This window comes from Balaenoptera borealis (genome assembly GCF_965194805.1).
Source record: "Balaenoptera borealis genome assembly, chromosome: 1".
Lineage (NCBI taxonomy): Eukaryota > Metazoa > Chordata > Mammalia > Artiodactyla > Balaenopteridae > Balaenoptera > Balaenoptera borealis.
In genome coordinates this window covers 91,369,267-91,388,798 of record NC_138860.1, presented here as the reverse complement: position 1 = coordinate 91,388,798, position 19,532 = coordinate 91,369,267, and the positions used below count along the sequence as shown (strand labels likewise).

The following is a 19,532-nucleotide window of genomic DNA, read 5'->3' as shown; positions in this document are numbered from 1 at the left end:
TTCTGAGGAAAGAAGATTAAAGGAGAGGTTTTCTTTTTTGTTTTGTTTTTCTTTCTGGCTGTTCATTTTAAGTAGGTCATGGGAACCTCTGGTGGTTGGAAATTGTTGGGTGAGGGGGAGTCAGGCTGGAACAGACCATCCTGGAGCTCTCTTCTCCCAGCTCCCTTTTCTTTGCTCCTCACATGTGATTTAAGGGGCACCCTGCCATTTGGCCCCGTTATTCTTACGTATATTTTCCTGTAACGATAAATCCCAGAAGTGTTTATAATTGATGAGTGCAAATAAGCTGGAGACTAATTATTCTCTTTATTTTCTTCCTTTTTGTTGCAGAGCCCACGTTTCCTTCCAGGATCTGCTCGTCAGTACCTTTACTCTATTTCCTATTCATCTGCCCCTTCGTTATACTCACCCTTCTGTTCATTTCCCTCCTCTGCCTGTACTGCAAGGCCAGGAAGTTGTCAACTCTGAGTCTAAACAGACAGAAAGAAAAGGCCCTCTGGGTGGACCTGAAAGGGGCTGGAAGCAGGACCACACACAGATTGGAAGAGGACGGTGAAGACAGCCGAATCCCGAGAGGTGCCTGCAGCCCTGTGGAAAGAGCGTGGACTTTGGAACTGGACTGACCAGGAGAGTAGAGCCCCCTGGGTCTGTCGTCCTCTGAGTCTGTGGCCAGGGGCGAGGTACCTAGGACTCAGAGGGAACATCTATTGAGCGCGTATGTGGTGCCAGAAACCGTTAAGTGCTTCTTTGTGTGTCACCTCATCTACCCATTGCATCCCCCCACCAGGAGCTAGGTGACTCCATTGATAGTCTCCATTGATGACCTATGAACAAAGTGCTGCACAGGAGGAAAAGATGCGTAAGACATAGGCCCGTCTTCCACTGGCCACACCTCACGAGGCTTAGGCTCCCCATGCAAAAGATCTGTAAGGAGAGGAGTACCTCCCTCACACAGCTGCTGGGGATTAAATGAGATCCCACGGCAGAGCCCAGGGCGATGCTTCCCTCTCTCATGTCACTGATTCCCTGGACAACGCTCAGTGGTCCTGCCACACTGGCTCCAGGTCATCTTTTGCCTCCAGATAAGACGTGTAGGAAAGGACCTGATGCCAGCCAGGAAAAGGAGTTGGGACTATGCCCTTCATTCACATCAAATCCGCCTCCCAATCAGACTGTGACTTCCTTCAAGGCAGAAATCCCATTTTCTCCTTCACTCCATCTCCATCCCATCTATAAATGCCACTGACGAGCAAGCTCTGCATAGTAGGTGCTTAATCAGTATCGGTTCTTTAGTGAAAGGATAAGGTATTTTGTAGCCTGACTTTCTTTCCCTTTTTTTTTTTCTTCTTTCTTTTCTCCATAAGACTTATTAAGTCATTGCTAAGGAAAAACTTTAAAACAAAATTTTACAACAGTGCTCCATTCAGCTCCCCAAGGCCTCATATCTCCCTTTCCTCCCCACACCCAAAGGTCCATCTGGCTCCTGGCTCTTCTTAGCCAAGGCCTTATTTTCCTTGACCTGACAGCACTGGGTAGCAGGAAAGGGGGCTGTGGCAGTTATCTGAGGGCAGAGGAGTTAACAGTGCCGCCATCCCGTCCTGCTCCTGCAGGGGCTAGGAGTTCAGGGAGAATAGGCATCTCAGCATCCTCTATTCTCAGCCAGGAAAAGTCAGGGGGAGGGGGAGGGGGAGTGTCATGGCTGAAGGCTTCCAACCACTGTCCCCTAGGAGATAACAACTGTCCCCACTGGGCCTGGGGTCCCCTCACCTTTGTTTCAAAAGCAGCTTAGGCCCTGTTGTAGCCAGAATTGGAAATCAATCAGTGCCACCTAACAGACTTGAGAAAACCCATCTATTTATTATCTATGTGACCAACAGGGTTGCTTTAACACTCATTAATTTGCATTTCCAAGGATAGCAATTTATTTTTAATTATTTTATCAGGCACACACGTCCTCTCCAAACATAATTAGTTCCTCTGCAAGGGGATTATTGGTGGCTATGAGAACTCCCACAGCAGGCCTACCGGTTCCTTGAATTCATCTCCCTTTGTAGCCTCATTTGAAATACTCCAAATGTTTTTTTAAACAGGTCAGAGCATTTATTTCTTCTCTCTCAGGTACGGGAGCAAATTTTTCCAAAAGCAAAACTAATGTCAAGATTTCTTAACATTGAAGTGTGATGTTCCCCTCCCCCCCGCCCCGTTTTTTCCAGAAACCCGTATTTTAATTGAATATTGAAAGGAAAGAGAATGGAATTGAGCCCCATCAGAGAATCAGAATAGATCCTGGTGCTGCCCCCATTTCAGGTACTCTTACCCCCAACCACTGTTCTCCCTCCTTCCCTGGATACTTACTGCCTTTCCGCTCTCAGCTCAAACACCAGTTTGTCACATTTGAATTCAGCACAGAGACTGCACAGACCAGACACTCAAATATCCGACTGCCCCACCCAGAGCAGAGCATGGGAATGATTACTGCCCAGTGAGCACCTCCTGGGTGTCCAGCACTGGCATGGGTGTGAGGGATCCAGTGGTGACTCAAGCAGACTCAACCCTGCTCCCCTGGGACTATCACCTAGTTTTTTCTGGATGCTCTATTTTCATTAATGGGAACTAGATAGAGCACGTTGGATTTTCTAGGAAGTCACACCTCACCATTTGGCTCATAGTAGTTTTCAGGTAACTAAAACCCCGGCGTCTTCTTTCTACCTTTCTGAACTTCTTTAGAATAAAATTTGTTTTCATCCAATTCAGCAGGCATTTTTACGTGAAACCTCTTCTCTCTCCAGTTATGCCCTTGGTCATTTTAGTTTTTCAGACTTAACAGAGAAGTTTACTTTTACTCATTGATTTGAGCTTTTCTATTCTATGTCACCACCTGGTTTTATTTTCAGCTTCTTGTGTTAGTAAATCCTCCTTGGCAACAGGACAAACCTCTGTCTCAGGAGTTGGCTACCTGTAGCCCACAGGCCAAATGTGGCCCACTACCTGTTTTTTAAAATGCAATTTGTTGGAATACAGGCACTCCCATTTGTCTAGATATTATCTATGGCTACTGTCATGGTATAATGGCTGAATTGAGTAGTTGCCACGATAGACTCTATGACCTGCAAAACCTAAAATGTTTACTATCTGGCCCTTCATGGAAAAAGTTTGCCACTCCCTGCTCTCTTTCACTGGCTAATGTTCTGTCAGTTTTAGCCATGTATTATGTTCCTGGGAAACTTGATTTGAGGTGTTATATCTGTATCTGTTATATATCTGATGACTTTAATAAATAATCTTAGGCTCTCCAGATTGGTGTCTAGTCCAAGAAGTTCTGAAGCATGAATCCTCTCTACCACACTCCCACTAACGGTGAGAAACTCATCACCCCGAGGTATTCCACACCATCAAGTCGAGTTGCAGGACAAGATGACACAAAGAGGAATAAGGCATGACTACGCTCCTTTCATTATTTTCAGCCTATTGAGATACATGGATAGGAACAATTGATTTATGGCGGAAGATGAATGCAGTTGGTAGAAAGTCATGTGCCATAATAGTTTCTCACAATGGTACAGGAGTTGTTCATCATCCCAGAGTTTCACGGCATCTCCATGCAAAAGGGGCTGGTATTCCTTTCCTGCAGGTAAGAAATTGAAGCTCAGAGAGGTTGGGTTTATCCAGGATCACTCCACCATATGCAAAAGAGTAAGAGCTCAAAATTAGGGCCACTGACAAAAAGTTCTGGACTCTTTCCATAATCAACACTGTGCTCAATCCATTGATACCAGAAAAATCTGGTGATAATAGTATCCACCTCATAGGAGGATCAAATCAGATACTTATATGAAGATAGGTTTTAAACCATTTCAAGTCATAAATGAAAGTAGGCATAACCCAAGTTTTTCCAGGCCTTACCCATCTATGCACATAAATGAAACTGAATCAGCAATAATAATCCAAGTTCTACATACTTTTGCCCCAGAGTCTTGGCCATCTATAAAGTGTTCTTCAAGCATTTCTAGGGCTTCCCTTGGATTCTGGGAATTCATATGAGTTCACAAACAAGTCCCCTCCCACAGGGCTTCCTGCTGTTCTGTTCAAATCTATGGGCTCCCACTGCAGCAAGGATGCTGGAGCATGTGAGATGCCAAAGCTGGACGGTGGTAAGCAAGGAAGAGTGCCTAACCCTCATTTTGTCTTTGCATGACACTCTGTTTGGATTGCAAACAGGTCCAAGATTGTTTGTGCCCCCATGTCTCTAAAGATTTTCTTGTGAAAACAGTTCCTTTAGCATTCGTTTAACATCTCCTTTCTCCATTAGGTCTAGACACCAGACTGTCTGGAACCAGTCTGCGAGACAGGCTTCACGCTATGCTTTCCATTTCTTATTCTCGGCTCCTAGGAACCTCTGAAACGTCTTCATCACAGGCCCCCTTTCTCCTGCAACATGGGTCATGCAAATTGTCCTTGTGGGAGGCTCCCCACTCATCAGACAGGTCCGGAGAAGTTGGCATTCCCAGTAGGCTCAGCTTGGACTTCTGTTATGCTGGCTTTTAATTTTTACTCCCTAACGCAGTAAAGTTCTATGGGCAATGAGAAATCAGAGACAACTTCACAAAGGAGGTATCATTTGAACTTTAAAATGTCAAAAAATATTATGACAGCAGAAGTTGGAGTAAACAGTGGTCTGGGGGCAGAGTTAGCTTCAAGTAAAGCATAGTGTATAGAATAGCTTTGGTTTGATTTAAGTGTCAGATTTATGGAGGGGAGCAATGGGAGATAAACATGGAAACGTAGTTAGGGCAAACTCTAACTATGGACGGGGAAGGGCAGGAAAAGAAATCATGAACATGGATAAGAACTTGGACTTCATTTGGTGGACAGAGTGAGCCATTGGATGTTATTTAGTAGGGAAAGAACAGCTGTTCTTTAAAAGAATTGAAAAAGCAGCAGCTTAGGCGATGGATGAGGGTCGGGGCGAGGGCTGTGGTAAGGCGAAGCAGGGTAGCCATCCTCAGCAATCTCTTCTACTTTCCCAAGTTGTATAATGGAGATAATACCAACTTTGTGAGGGTTTTGAGAGCTGAACAAAATTATCAAAACGTTTCTAGTATTATATCAAGCTCACAGAGGTAGCTAATACATATCTGTTAAATACGACACATGTTATCAGATTCTTCTGTTTAAAGAATATTTGTTAACCGAATTTTCTACTCAAAAGTGTAAGGATAAGACAGAGTTACATTGTTCATTATTTTAACTGGCTTTCTATTTACTTTATCTTTTTGATACTTGCATTTTTGTTTAATTGTTAGAAATTTGGAGTTTCTACCATGTCATCTCTGAATCCAAGGCTCCTTCTGCACCAGTTCTGACTGCCAAATAGAGATGTTTTGACTAGAAGCATATTTATCACATTGAACAATTTGCTGAGATGGAGGACCACATTGGATAAGGAATTATTAATAAGTTCATACATTGTAAATAACCAGCAAATGAAAACTCAAGTTCATTACATCAGGATGGCTAAAATTGAAAAGACTGACAATATCAAACGCTCGTAAGAATTTGGAGGAACTGGAATTCAATACATTGCTGATGGGTGTAAATCTGTGTAAATCTGTGTAAATCTGTTCAACTATTTTGCAAAATAGTTTGGTAGTTTCTAATAAAATTAAACATACATTCACCCTATGACCTAGCAATTCCATTCCTTGCATTTACCCAAGAGAAATGAATGCCTATGTGTACCAAAAGACGTACACAAGAATATTTATAGCTCTATTCATCATTGCTAAAAACTGGAAACAAACTCATTGTCCATCAGTAGTCGAATGGATTAATTATAGTTAATATATACCACAGAATACTGCACATTAAAAAAAAATGAACAGGGCTTCCCTTGTGGCACAGTGGTTAAGAATCCGCCTGCCAATGCAGGAGACACAGGTTGGAGCCCTGGTCCAGGAAGATCCCACATGCCGCAGAGCAACTAAGCCTGTGCGCCACAACTATTGAGCCTGCGCTATAGAGCCCGCGAGCCACAACTACAGAAGCCCACGCACCTAGAGCCCGTGCTCTGCAACAAGAGAAGCCACCACAATGAGAAGCCCGCGCACTGCAACGAAGAGTAGCCCCGGCTCGCCGCAACTAGAGAAAGCCTGCGCGCAGCAACAAAGACCCAACTCAGCCAAAAATAAATAAATAAATAAATTAATTAATTAATTTAAAAAAAATGAACAAACTACCAACTTACATGACAATATGGATGAATCTCACAGCATTGTTGAGTGAAAGAATCCAGACACAAAAGGGTATGTAGTCCAAGAATGAGCAAAATGAATCCATGGTGACAGAAATCAGAATAATGATTTCCTCTGGCGAGGGGAGCATTGACTGCGAGGTAGCATGAAGGAAACTTCTGAAGCAACTGAAATGTTTTTTATCTTTATCCAGGTGGTGGTTTCATGAGTGCATGCATATGTAAAAAGTCACTGAGCTGTCTTAAGATTGAGTACTTTACTGTATGTAAATAACTGAACTTAATAATATATAGTTTAATACATATTAATATAAATATTATAATAATACATAACAATAGTTTACTATATGTAAATAACTTAAACCCGAGTTTTTAAAAAGGCATCTTTTGGGACTTCCCTGGCAGTCCAGTGATTAACACTCCACGCTCCCAATGCAGGAGGCCCGGGTTTGATCCCTGGTCAGGGAACTAGATCCTGCATGCCACAACTAAGAGCCTGCATGCCGCAATTAAAAAAGATCCCGTGTGCTGCAACTAAGACCCAGCACAGCCAAATAAATATTTAAAAAATAAAAAAGTAAATTAAAAAGTATCTTTCTTTCAAAAAGTATTTGAGAACCAACTAGATGACCAACACAGAAAAAGGGATTGTAATATAAAAGAGAAATAGTTTTATTTATTCCATAAGCATTTTTCTGATATCTAACATGTACCAAGACATACACTAGGAGCTAGGCATGCAGAAATAACTGACATCATCCATTTCCACAAAGAGGAAAGGGGAAAGAAATTAATGAGTTATGAGGACTGAATCTTTATGACAAACCTGTGAAGAAACTGAGATTAAACCACAAACCAGGAAAAAGCAGTTAAAGTGTCATGCCTAAGGTCACCTAGCATTAAGGGGCAGAGCGTGTGCATGGACTCCAAAAGCAACGTTCTGTCACAGTATGCTTCCTCTAGCTGTAGAGATTCTGCCATCTCATCATGAGCAAAGATCTGTACACATACAAGGTAATGAGAGGATCATTGGGACGGAAAACAATGACAGGTGCTTGTTTTGTCACACGCTCTTCAACTGCTGGTTGGCTCTAGAAAGGGGAGATGAATTTGGATTAGAGGAGCACTCCTCCAATCCAAATTCATTCAACCTTTGCACTCTTTGCCCTGGTTCCCACAGATTTCCATTCAGCTCAGCACATGTTGATTGAATGGCTACTCTGGGCTGTCTTATGATGCTGTTCAAATAGACACACGAGAGCATGTTCTGTTATGGTCTCCCGTGACTAAAGACAGATGTTATGAGTTCTTCAGTCTGTCTTTAGGGAATCTTTGTATTGTTTAATGGTCTGTCCAACAGCAGCTACTTGTACCACCTGCTGGCAGCAGGAAATTGTTTGAAGGTTCTTCTGTTCTCAATACCCAAGATAGGACCAGCCCAATAAAAGGACCCAAGTGTTAGAATGGCCTTTCTTCCCCACGTGTGGGCCAAATATCTTCTAGCCCTAAAATTGACAAATAGGGCTGCTTGTGCAAAAAGCACCGCTATTGAAGCAAAAAATTGAGCATGTTACAGGAGTCTGAAGCGGTTGTGGGCTGGCCTTAGCTTCCATATTGAGTAAGGGTTACTGGCTCTGTGTAGTGTCAGCTCCTAACACACACATCTAAATTCCTCACTTGAAACCTTTTTCTTTTTTTAAATTTTATTTTTATTTTTAAAATTTTATTGAAGTATAGTTGATTTACAGTGTTGTGTTAATTTCTGCTGTACAGGAAAGTGATTCAGTTATACACAAATATATTCTTTTTCATATTCTTTTCCATTATGGTTTATCACAGGATACTGAATACAGTTCCCTGTGCTATACAGCAGGACCTTGTTGTTTATCCATTCCCTATATACTAGTTTGCATCTGCTAATCCCAACCTCCCAATCCATCCCTCCCCCCACTCCCCCTTCCCCTCCCCTTTGGCAACCACAAGTCTGTTCTCTATGTCTGTGAGTCTGTGAAACCTTTTTCTTGATTGAAGGAAGGTATTCAGTGTGGCATGAAGTATGAATCATTCAAATGCAGTAAACCAGGAGACTTCCCACCTGGCAACAGAGGGCTAAATGGCAACTGTGATATATAGTAACCCTTCCACACAAAAGAAATAGTCAACATATAAATCCTCCTAAGAAGTAAGCTGCAGCAAGTCTGCTAACCACTCCCTCTTAGAGTCTTCCAGTTTGACTTTTTGGTCGTTTTAGGTGGCATGCCCAATGAATACTTAATTTAATAGTCTAGAATGTGAGATCTGGATTTAGATGCCTAGGTTCAAATCTTGATGACATCACTCACTGGCTGTGTAATCTCTGGCAGTTAATCTCTTTGCCTCACTTTCCTCATCCATAACTATGGAGGGAATAGACATTCCTTCACATCATTTTTTGTAAGGATTAAATGAGATATGTATGTAAAGAAATTAAAACTCATAAATGTTAGACATCATCCTTATCATCATCAACAAACTGGCCATTTTAATCCTTTTTACTCATGAAAAGGAAACCAGTTACCTGCATTTAAACTCCTAATTTTTAACGCAATAGCAGAGAGACAGGGTATGGAAATGAAATGCAAGCATGGGCTTTGCCACAAAATAGGATCATTGCTTGGGTCCACAGTGCAAGAGGCTAATTTAGGGAAAGATAAGTGTAAAGTTTCAGGAAAGAGTCAGGATATCAAGGTAACATGGACAGGGGAACGTTTAGATAAAATTGTCTGAGTGCTTTACAGTTAAGTGCGAGGGCTGTGTAGTTTAATCCAGGATTTCCAAGGAAAGATATATAAATATATAGGAATTAATGGAAAATGAAGTAGCCAGAGACTCCTATCCTGAGGTACTTTATACCTGTATTAATTAGCTAATTCAATTTACATGTAGATTTGAGTGCAAATGGCACATTTGGGAAACAAATGTTATGGCAGATAACAAATAATTAGCTTGAGAATTTGTATTAGTCTGCTTGGCTGCCATAATAAAATACCATAAACTGGGTGGCTTAAATAATGGAAATTTATTTTCGCACAGACTGGAGACTGGGAAGTCCCAGATCAAGATGCCAGCTCACTGGCTAGGGTCCTCTTCCCAGGTTGTAGACTGCCAACTTCTCACTGTGTCCTCACATGACAGAGAGAGACAGAGATAGAGAGACACATATAGAGGGAGAGAGAGGGAGAGAGGGAGAGAGGGAGGGAGGGAGGGAGGGAGGGAGGGCGCCCCTCTGGTGTCTCTTCTTATAAGGACACTAATGCCATCATGAGGGCCCCAACCTCACAACCTCATCTAAACCTAATTATCTCCCAATGGCCCTGCCTCCACATACCATCACCTTGGGGAGTAGGCTTCATCATATGAACTTGGAGGGACACAATTCCGTCCACAGCAGAATTGACAGTGTAATGAATGAATTGAACTGTGGTTTGCTCTGTACTTGTGCCCTTCATGCCTGTTTACATGGGTCAGATGGAGTAAGTTATTTGAGTGCTACATGTTTGGTATTTTCTGTTGTATGTGCACACACATGGGTAGGGTGTACAACTTAAAAGCAAAACCATTCAAGCATGCAGAATTTCCCCACCTACCACTTAGCTATGCTTCAGCTCTTCCATCAGATATAGATGATTACTAAAGTGGCAGGAATGGTGTCATCACGAAAAAGTTTCAGGATGAAAAGGGATTGCTTATTGCAGAGCTCTGGGTGAGAATACAAAGAACCTGGAAGATCCTCTTTCATAGCCAATCATTAATGTTGTGTTTGTCTCTTCTGGACCAAAGGAGAAGTGTTGAGGGTTTGGGGGGGTGGGGTAGTGGGGAAAACAGGAGAAAAAAGGAATGGGAGAGAAGAAATGGTCAATTAGCACATAAGGGTGAGAAGGCAGAAACTGAAGCCACAAACTACAGAAAGAAAATGCTCACAGCCCCGGCCCCACCCAAGCTCTTCTCTTCGGCTCAGGTGGGTCTCTCTGATGCCCTGCACCAGGTGCCGGTGGCTTCTGAAGGAAGAAGACCACAAGCTTTCAGGAAGAAACCCTTCAGATGCCAGGAGAGGCAGCAGTCCCACAGCACTGGGGCAAGGCTTGTCGTCTCTCCGGAAGAGTAGAGAGCAAGTTCTGTCTACTGTGTGTGGAAACAGGTCTGTCAACTTCTGCTCAGAGTAAGGTGGAAGTCAGTCCAGGAAAGGGAAGGTGAGAGAGTACTAAAGAAGAACTGAAGAGCTAGGAAGAGCTAGATCTTTTGAAGGGGATGTCCTGGGCTGCCCAGGAAGGCTGCCTCAGATCTTCATCAAAAGAATTATTAACTCTTCTTCTCATTGTTGGATTGTAGCAAACCGCTCCCTTAGAAACTTCCTAGCCTTCATCCAAATGCATGTAAACCTTGAGAGAGGACCAAGAGGGAGAAGAAGGGCATGGCAGATTAGATAAGATGTGAGAAGTGACAGGTGCTGTGAGGCAAATCAATGAGACAGGAGATGATGTGACTGAATGGGAGCCTTCATCCTGAAGAACTACATCCCCCTGAGGCTTCTAGGCTGCTACCTGTGCTGCTCACCAAGAAAAAAAATCACCCAGATTCACCTCACTTCCTTTTCTGCCATGCTTTGCAGGCTGGGACGTCAAGGGACAGCTATAGATAGAGCATGCATGACCTGCAGTGAGTTATTTGAACAAGAAGGAGCAACGTGGCATTAATGAGACTCCATGTGTGACTGAATGACAACACTCAAAGCGTGATGACCAAGATGCCATGTTTACCTGGAAGAGAGCTCTCCGGGTTGTGCTAATGTGTCTGCCTTGTTCAGCATTTTTACTGGCAACTTGGATGAAATCAAAGTGAGCAAGCTTGTCAAGGGTTCAGTTGACACAGAGCCAGGAGATAGCACTAATAAGTCAGTTGACAGGAACAAGATTCAAAGAGATCTAGACAGGTTAGAATGATGGATCAAAACTAACAAGATGGAAGATAGAAGCTATAGTTAAGTTCAAGCAATTAGATGCACCAGGTAAGGGAGACGAGTTCATGCATGAGTAATGAAAGCAGTGGTTTTGGTTGATTGCACTCTTGATATAAATTACATATATTTACATATATTACACATACATATATTACAAATTACGTATATTACATATTCCATATATGCCATATATTTACGTATTCCAAATTACATAGCGTAACATTTGTTAAAAAAGAGAGAGAGAAAAAATTTTTGCAGATTTATATTGCATACATAAAGTGGTCATATCCAAAAAAAAAAAAAAGGAGATAATTATCTCACAGTATTCTTCATATTGAAATCTATTTGAGATGACTCAAATTAAGCAACCATTCATTGAAAAATGCCCATGAGGGGGTCTGGCGAGGAGAGAAGTAATTGAAGCAGTTGGAGCAGTTTCTCTGAGGAATTTGAGAATATGTGTAGAGTGTGGGGAGGATGAGATAGTCATATTCAAATATTTGAAAGTGACATTGAAAAGAATTAAGTGTCTTATGTGTAATTCCAGATGACGAGTAAAGGGAAGTTTCAGACAGAAAGATAGATTTCTGCTCAATATACATTAGAATTAATTGACATTTTGAGATACCCAAATAGAGAATTTGCTGTGACAGGAATTTTCCAACTTGGACCCATTAGGGATGATGTGGAGTGGATTGGGAGGACACACTAGGTGACTTTAGGGTCCCTTCCACTCTATGGTTTAATTTATTTCACTTAAAAGGTATGTGTTGAATTTCTACGCACCGTGTATATAGTGAGTGGTGAGCAAAACATAAGCTGCTCTCTTGGCAGCTACATATATAATCGATGGAGGATACAGACAATCAACAGGTAAGCGACAACTTACTATAAACTAAATGCTATGTAGAACGCAAACATGGTGCTGAGATAGAGAAAGATTAGGAAGATCCTCCATAGATAAAATGGTCAGGGAAAGTCTCACTGAGGGGATACTTAAGTGAGACCTAAAGGGTGAGGGGATAGGCTTTTAAAGAACTAGGAGAAACATTCCCAGCAGAAAGCACAACATGAAAAAAGGCCTCCTTGGTAAGACAAAGCTGGGCACACTGAGGAAGGGAAAGCAGGTCAGGGTAGCTGGAACACAGGAGGCAAGGAACAGGATGGCAGAGGTGAGAGGGAGAAATAGGCAGAGCCAGATCACATGGCGCCCTGTGCGAACAAAGATGAGAATTTACATTTTTTTCCTAAGTTCAATAGAAAGCCACTGAAGAGTTTTAAGCAAGGAGAGACAGAATCTGATTCACGTTATAAAAAGGTTGATGAGTTCTTTAAGACTGTTTTAGTGCTGAAAAATAGCAGAAAACAGAGGCTGTTCTGTTCCAGCACCGAGGTTAACTCAGAAGGGAAATGTAGGGAGAACCAGCCAGAACTCTGCCAGAGTTTCCTCAGCTCTTAAGAGCCCAGCCCCTAGGGAGGCTCAAAACATCATGGTAGAGGGCTTTGAAGCACTGGGCAGTGTATTCGTTCTCAACTTGAGAACCTGGAATCTACCCTAGTGTCATTTGTGGCCTTCCAGAAGAAATGCAACTCAGAGTGACTGCCAGAAAACAAGTACAGAACCACAAGTGGCCTTGAGACTCTACGTGATCTAATCTCTAAAGAGGCAAGCATTTTACAAAACAAGTGAGAAGTGTCCTTTCCTTCCAGTAATATTTGGAATTGGAGTTGAGGATAAGGTTAAAATTAAGCAAAATAACTAGAATAGAGTTAAGGGCAAAGAGATCTTGCTATAAAATTGAAATTCGATATCAAAAAGGAAATGGGATGAATTAAGAAAACACAAGAACGGATTAATTACAGGAAGGTCAGCATTAAATAGCTAGATTGAGAACTAAGCAAGTTTAAGAGGTGCTATGGTGAGATGTGGAGATGTGGGTCCTACAACTGATAGTATAATAACATTGCAGGCTGTATAGAAAAATGGGGAAAAAGAGAAAAAAGCTACCAGTAAGCCTTCCACCTTAATTGGCATTATTATTAATTTTGTGCATGTCTTCTGTTATTTTTCCCTTGCATCTGCTTTTAATATCTTTATTAGATTTTTGTTTAAGTCGTAAGAGCAATACATGTGAATTGCAGAAAATGAAACCTGCTCTGGTCTCCCAACCCAACCTCTCAGAGGTATACAAATGGAGTATAGTCTTAAAAGTTAATAGTTTGTTAAAAGAAGTCAAAAGAAGATGAGATATATCTATACACACACACACACACACACACACACACACACACACACACACACACAATGGAATACTACTCAGCCATAAAAAAGAATGAAATTTTGCCATTTGCAGCATCATAGATGGACTTGGAGGGCGTTATGCTAAGTGAAATAAGTCAGAGAAAGACAAACACTGCCTGATCTCACTTATATGGAATATAAGAAATATAACAAACTAGTGAATATAACAAACAAGAAGCAGGAAGAAGGAAGAAGAGGGAAGAGGAGGAGAGGGAGGAGGAGGAGGGAGGTGACCGTGCCGTGGCGGAGGAGCGGGAGGGGGATGGAGAGGAGGCTCCTGGGTGGCATGGAGCTCCGGCTCCTCCAGGCGCTGCCCAGGCCCCCGTCAGCCAGGGCTGAACCCCCGCAGGATGAGGAAACCTGCGTGGGTCCCAACAATCAAAGCTACATCTGTGACACAGGACACTGCTGTGGACAGTCTCAGCGCTGCAGCTACTACTATGAACTCTGGTGCTTCTGGCTCGTGTGGACCATCATCATCCTCCTGAGCTGCTGCTGCGTGCGCCACCACCGCCGAGCCAAGCACCGCCTTCAGGCCCAACAGCGGCAACATGAAATCCACCTGCTCGCCTACCGGGAAGCCCACAATTACTCAGCGCTGCCATTTTATTTCAGGTTTTTGCCGAACTCTTTACTACCTCCTTATGAGGAAGTGGAACCGACCTCCAACTCCTCCCCCACCATACAGTGCCTTCCAGCTCCAGCAGCAGCAGCAGCTGCCTGCAGTGTGGCCCTACAGGCCTACTGCCTACCGTGTGGCCGATCTCACCAGGGCCTCCCAGGGGGCTCCGAGCAGCCCCTTGTTGGGCCCAGCAGAAGCAGCACGCGACCCCCGAGCATCGCTGACCCTGAGCCCTCCGACATGCCAGCAGCCCCAGCAGCCGCCAAAGCCCCCGGGACGGAGCCCAGCGGCTCTGTGGCCGGCCTGGGGGAGGTGGACCCTGGGGCCTTCCTGGACAAGGATTCCGAATGTAAGGAGGAGCTGCTGAAAGGGTGCAGCTCCGAGCAGGGCGGCGCCCTCCCCGACAGCAAAGACAAGACGCCCGGCAGACATCGCCGCTTCACAGGTGACTCAGGCACCGAGGTGTGTGTGCGCAACTGGGGCCACCATGATGACGACCTCAGAGAGTTCAACGTGCTCATCGACGATGCTCTGGACGGACCCCTGGACTTCTGCCGCAGCTGCCACGTGCGGCCCCCTGGCGACGAGGAGGAAGGGCTCTGCCAGCCCTCGGAGGAGCAGGCCCGGGAGCCCGGGCGCCCCCACCTGCCGCGGCTGCCTGCCTGCCTGCTGCTGAACACCATCAACGAGCAGGACTCCCCAAACTCCCAGAGCAGCAGCTCCCCCAGCTAGAGCAGGCCCTGCCTGCGCCCGAGAACTTGGCGACGCAACCAGGGTAGGGAACCATGAGAGAAGCATTAAGTGACTGTGTTCCTTTCCCGCCCCCCCCGCCCCGCTCCTGCATTTTCCTGCATCTCCAGGTACAGTTTGGGGTGTGGGTGCCTCACCCCCCATAGAAACACAGTGTCGTGGAGGGCCAAGAAGTTGTCCTGTGACTCATTCCTCATACCCCACCCCGTCCCCCTTTACCTCTTTTCAAATCACGTGTCACTACCTGCTTGGGTCAGAGAGATGTGTGTTTCAGAAGCCCCCAAGGAGGGGGTGAGACTGTGCCCTGAGGTGACTCTTGGTGATGGAGTGGATTCATGTTCTGGTGTGAGATTACAAGAACCTCGCCGCGTCTCAGTCCGAAAGAGGCGGCAGGTCTCAGCCCTGGGTGAAGCCCCCAGAGGTCTGGGGATTGTCACTCCTCGCTGCCTGTGTCTCCGGAGCTGGAACTGGGCCCCTCCTGTGGGAGGATGAGAGCTGACCGGCCGTTTCGTGGTGGGTTGGTAAAGGGCTTGTGCCCTCAAATTCCAGGTGATGAGATCAAGGTGGCACGATGCATCCTGGAGGGGCCCCTTCCCAGCAGGTCCTGGCTGGCTGCAGACTGGTGGAAGTCAGTGTGGAAGATTACACCTGCCTTCTCTTGGTTTTTTTTTCTTTTTTTAAAAAAAACAACAACAAAAGCGAGCTGAAAATAAGAACTTGACCAGTGGGAAGGCAAGAATTCTGTTTTAGAAAAGGAAAATTTATGGCTTTTTCCCAACTTGGCCTTCAAAGAGTCCTGGCTACAGTTGAGCCAGAAGGAGAAGTTTTGTGTGCAGGCTTGGCTGGGGGCTATCTCTGGAACTTCTGCGGGCGAGCAGGAGGCCCTGCACTGTGGCAGCAGATAGAGGTGCAGCTTTCCGCATCTCTGCCGTTTGATCTGTGCCCATAGGTGACCAGTACCCTCCCCCATCCCAAGCACACATCTGCCGGCCTTCATGTCTCACTGTTCTCTACGAACAAATGAGGAAGCTGTGGGTCCTGAGAAAGGGCGGTCCCACAGCCTGACTCTCACACAGTATTGTCTCTTGATTCTGAATAAGCTGTTTTGTTTATTTGTTTATTTTTTCAGACGGACCGTTCGGAAAAAAATGCCTTGGTTATCTGTGGTTTTCGTGCCCTTTCCCTGCTCCGCGCCCCCTTGAGTGGGGTAACTAATTTTTGTAGCCTATGTCAAGTGTCTAAGTGGCCCAGGTAGGAGGGTGAGGGCAGCCATCCTGAAGGACCACAGGATCCTTATTACTGTAGTTTGGCTTCAAAAACCAGTTGAGCTTTGACAGGAATAATCTGAATGGAGAAAGCAAACTGCCGAAACTAACGTTCCCTGTCCAGCCCTGTTCATATGAAGAGTTTGGTTCTCCTCCCACTCTTGAACGATGACATTCAGGCTAGGCATTGATGTTATGGTAAGAAAGGAAGGTATATATATATATATGTATATATATGAATACACATGTATATATGTGTGTATGTGTATATATATATGTATATATACACATACACACAATATAGACAAATCCAAGGCTGTGATGTGAACGAGTGTCTGAGTTTGGAGTCCACAAAACCAAAATCCACGTTGAACAAAGTGCAGTCCGTATACAGCGACTTTTTGGATAACCTGTGTGTGTCTGTCCGTTGTGTGTGAGCCCCCAGCCCTGTTTTCCTGTGAATACGCTTTGAACGGCAGCCACTCTGCTCACGTTACCCACACGTTTGGAGCAGGCGCGGCCCTCTCAAGGTAATTTATTTTACGCATTTACTGTTTGCTGAGCAAATGTCTGACTGTGCACTTGGGTGAACTCAGCAGCGCTGTCGGCGGCAGTCCCCACGTTTGCCAGAGATGCTGTGCTCCAAGTAGAGGTTTTACTCTACCCATCACTGCAATTTGCACATTGCTCCGTGGACACTCGGAGGCCTGCGTTCTGCTCCCTGTAAACGGAAACGTGCTCTGAGCCTGTCTGCCTCCCTCAGCTGCTCCTGGCCCTCGGCGTCAGCCCCCGGGGGTGTCCACAACCGCTCGGGACAGAAGGCCAGGGTGGAACCTCAGACAGAAGCTGGACTGGATCTTCAGTGTCAAGCTCGGACTGGCGGTGGCCCAGACATCAGCCCTGCCCAGAATTGCCAGGAGGGTTTGGCAGCCTCCACAGTGTCGTAGGGCTTACCTCCCTCTGCTGAGGTCCAGCGTGTGGCCGGAATGTGGCGAGAGTGGGCAGGAGTGTGCCAGAAGCCCTCAGATGCCTTTCCTGCCACCTTTTTTTTTTGTTTTTTGTTTTTATCCCAAACAACTCACTGAAGTGTCTCAAAGGAGATCAAGTTTTACCAAAATGAACCCTGCTTGAGTTAACTGGTTGAAGGGATGGATTCTGGCCCTCTCAGGATTCCTTCTCCAGTCAGAGTGGGGACCTGGTCCACGTGTTTACTGCTGGGTTCACTGCAGCATCCAACGCGAAAGGCGTGAGAAGAAGAAAACGCAGCCGGTGGAGCTGGGCTCGAGTCCAGAGTCACAGCCTGGCCCCTGCTACATGAGGCTGCCCTGCATGACGAAAGACGGAAGTAGGGAGCTGAAGGACTCGGGAGGGCGCCGGGGAGATTTGAGGGAGTCTGGTATTCCAGGTGAATAAGAAGAAAGGGTTGGTCGAGGGTTTGGTACTACAGTCGGAAGATTTGCAAATGCTAACACGTTCCCCTGTGAGGCACATCACCCTTTGTCAGTTATTGCGAATATGTGTATTTTAAGCAATAAGATTCAGCTGGTCAGACTTTTCTGTGCAGTCTCGGTGATGCATTTCCTGTGCTGTGATTGTTCTGAAGACAGAGTGGCTCTAACCACTGTGAGAAGCCCAAATAAAATCGATCCCCGAAAAAAAGAAAAAAGAAGCAGACTCACAGATATAGAGAACAAACTAGGAGTTACCAGTGGAAAGAGGGAAGGGGGGAGGGGCAATATAGGGGTGGGGAGTAAGAGGTACAAACTATTAGGTATAAAATAAGCTACAAGGATATATTGTACAACACGGGGAATATAGCCAATATTTTATAATTACTATAAATAGAGTATAACCTTTAAAAATTGTGAATCACTATATTGTACACCTGTAATTTGTATAATATTATTATACATCAACTATACTTCGATTAAAAGGAGTTAATAGTTTGTTGTTAAAAACATTTTTCAAAGCACTATAATTATAGTATATATGCCATCCTATTACTTAACATTCTACAAACATTAACATTATATGTTAATATTTCTTTGATCTCCTTGAGTTAATAACAATTAATGTCAATTTTGCTTAGGTTTTAGTTTAAGTTTCATACAAACCTTTAAAGGAAAAGGTCTTTCAAGACCATTATAAAATAGGAAGATGGGGGCTTCCCTGGTGGCGCAGTGGTTAGGAATCCGCCTGCCAATGCAGGGGACACGGGTTCGTGCCCCGGTCCGGGAAGATCCCACATGCCGCGGAGCGGCTAGGCCCGTGAGCCACAACTACTGAGCCTGCGCGTCTGGAGCTTGTGCTCTGCAACAAGAGAGGCCACGATAGTGAGAGGCCCGCGCACTGCGATGAAGAGTGGCCCCTGCTCGCCGCAACTGGAGAAAGCCCTTGCACAGAAACGAAGACCCAACACAGCCAAAAATAAATAAATAAATAAATTTATTTAAAAAAAAAAAAAGAGGAAGATGGTGGCTAATAAGCGCATGAAGAGGAGCTCAACATCAATAGTCGTTAGGAAATGCACATTAAAACCAAGCTGAGCTATCACTTCACAGCTGCTAGAATGACTATAATAAAAAAGACAGACAATAACAAGTGTTGGTAAGGATGTGGAGAACCTGGAACCTTTATATGTTGCTCTTGGGAATGTAAAATGGTACAGTCACTTTGGAAAACAGCTGGTAACTCCTTAAAAATTTACACATAAACTTACCACCTGACCAGCAATTCCTCTTAAGGTATCTATCCAAGAGAAATGAAAAAAAAAAAGTCTATATAAAGACTTGTTAATGTTCATAACAACATGATTGCTAGTAAACCCTAAGGGAAAACAATCCAAATATAATGGAATACCATTCAGCAATAAAATGATTGAAACTTTGATACACACTACAACACGGATGAACCTCAAAACATTATGCTAAATGAAAGGAGACAGAGGCAATGGACTACATATTGTATACTCCATTTATAAGAAATGTCCCAAAAGGCATACTTATAAATACAGAAAGCAGATCAGTGGTGGCCTTGGTGCTGGGGGTGTTAGTGGGAACTGACTACATACAGATTTGAGGGAAGTTTTGGGGGGTGATGGAAATGTTCTAAAACTAGATTGTGGTGATGGTTGCACAACTTTACAAATTTACTAAAAAAGTATTGAATCGTACACTTTCCAAAAAAGAAAAGTAGATGAAGGAGGGCCTGATTTGAACCATTTTGGGGATAATATTTTAAGACCAGTGACATTTGGAACGTAATACAAAATATGGTACAACAAAAGAATTTGTAAACTCTCTTCACTTTTCCAATTATAACCAGATTTGTCTTTACTATATTCTCAT

The 19,532-nt window shown here is 44.3% G+C and overlaps 1 protein-coding gene and 1 pseudogene across 3 annotated transcripts in view; both read left to right on the top strand.

Annotated features, from left to right (window-relative positions):
• Positions 1 to 6,711, top strand: part of CD101 (CD101 molecule) — a 44,418-nt gene extending 37,707 nt beyond the window's left edge. For both annotated transcript variants that reach the window (XM_082368952.1, XM_082368953.1), the window contains exon 9: positions 331 to 6,711. In XM_082368952.1, the coding sequence (XP_082225078.1) occupies positions 331 to 623 (293 nt within the window). In that variant the 3' untranslated portion in view covers positions 624 to 6,711. The remainder of the gene's footprint in view (positions 1 to 330) is intronic.
• A 2,998-nt stretch (positions 6,712 to 9,709) lies between these two features.
• On the top strand, positions 9,710 to 18,651 carry LOC309617325 (WW domain binding protein 1-like pseudogene; annotated as a pseudogene). Its single transcript has one exon. The product of its transcript is annotated as a WW domain binding protein 1-like pseudogene (transcript).
• The last annotated feature ends 881 nt before the right edge of the window (positions 18,652 to 19,532 follow it).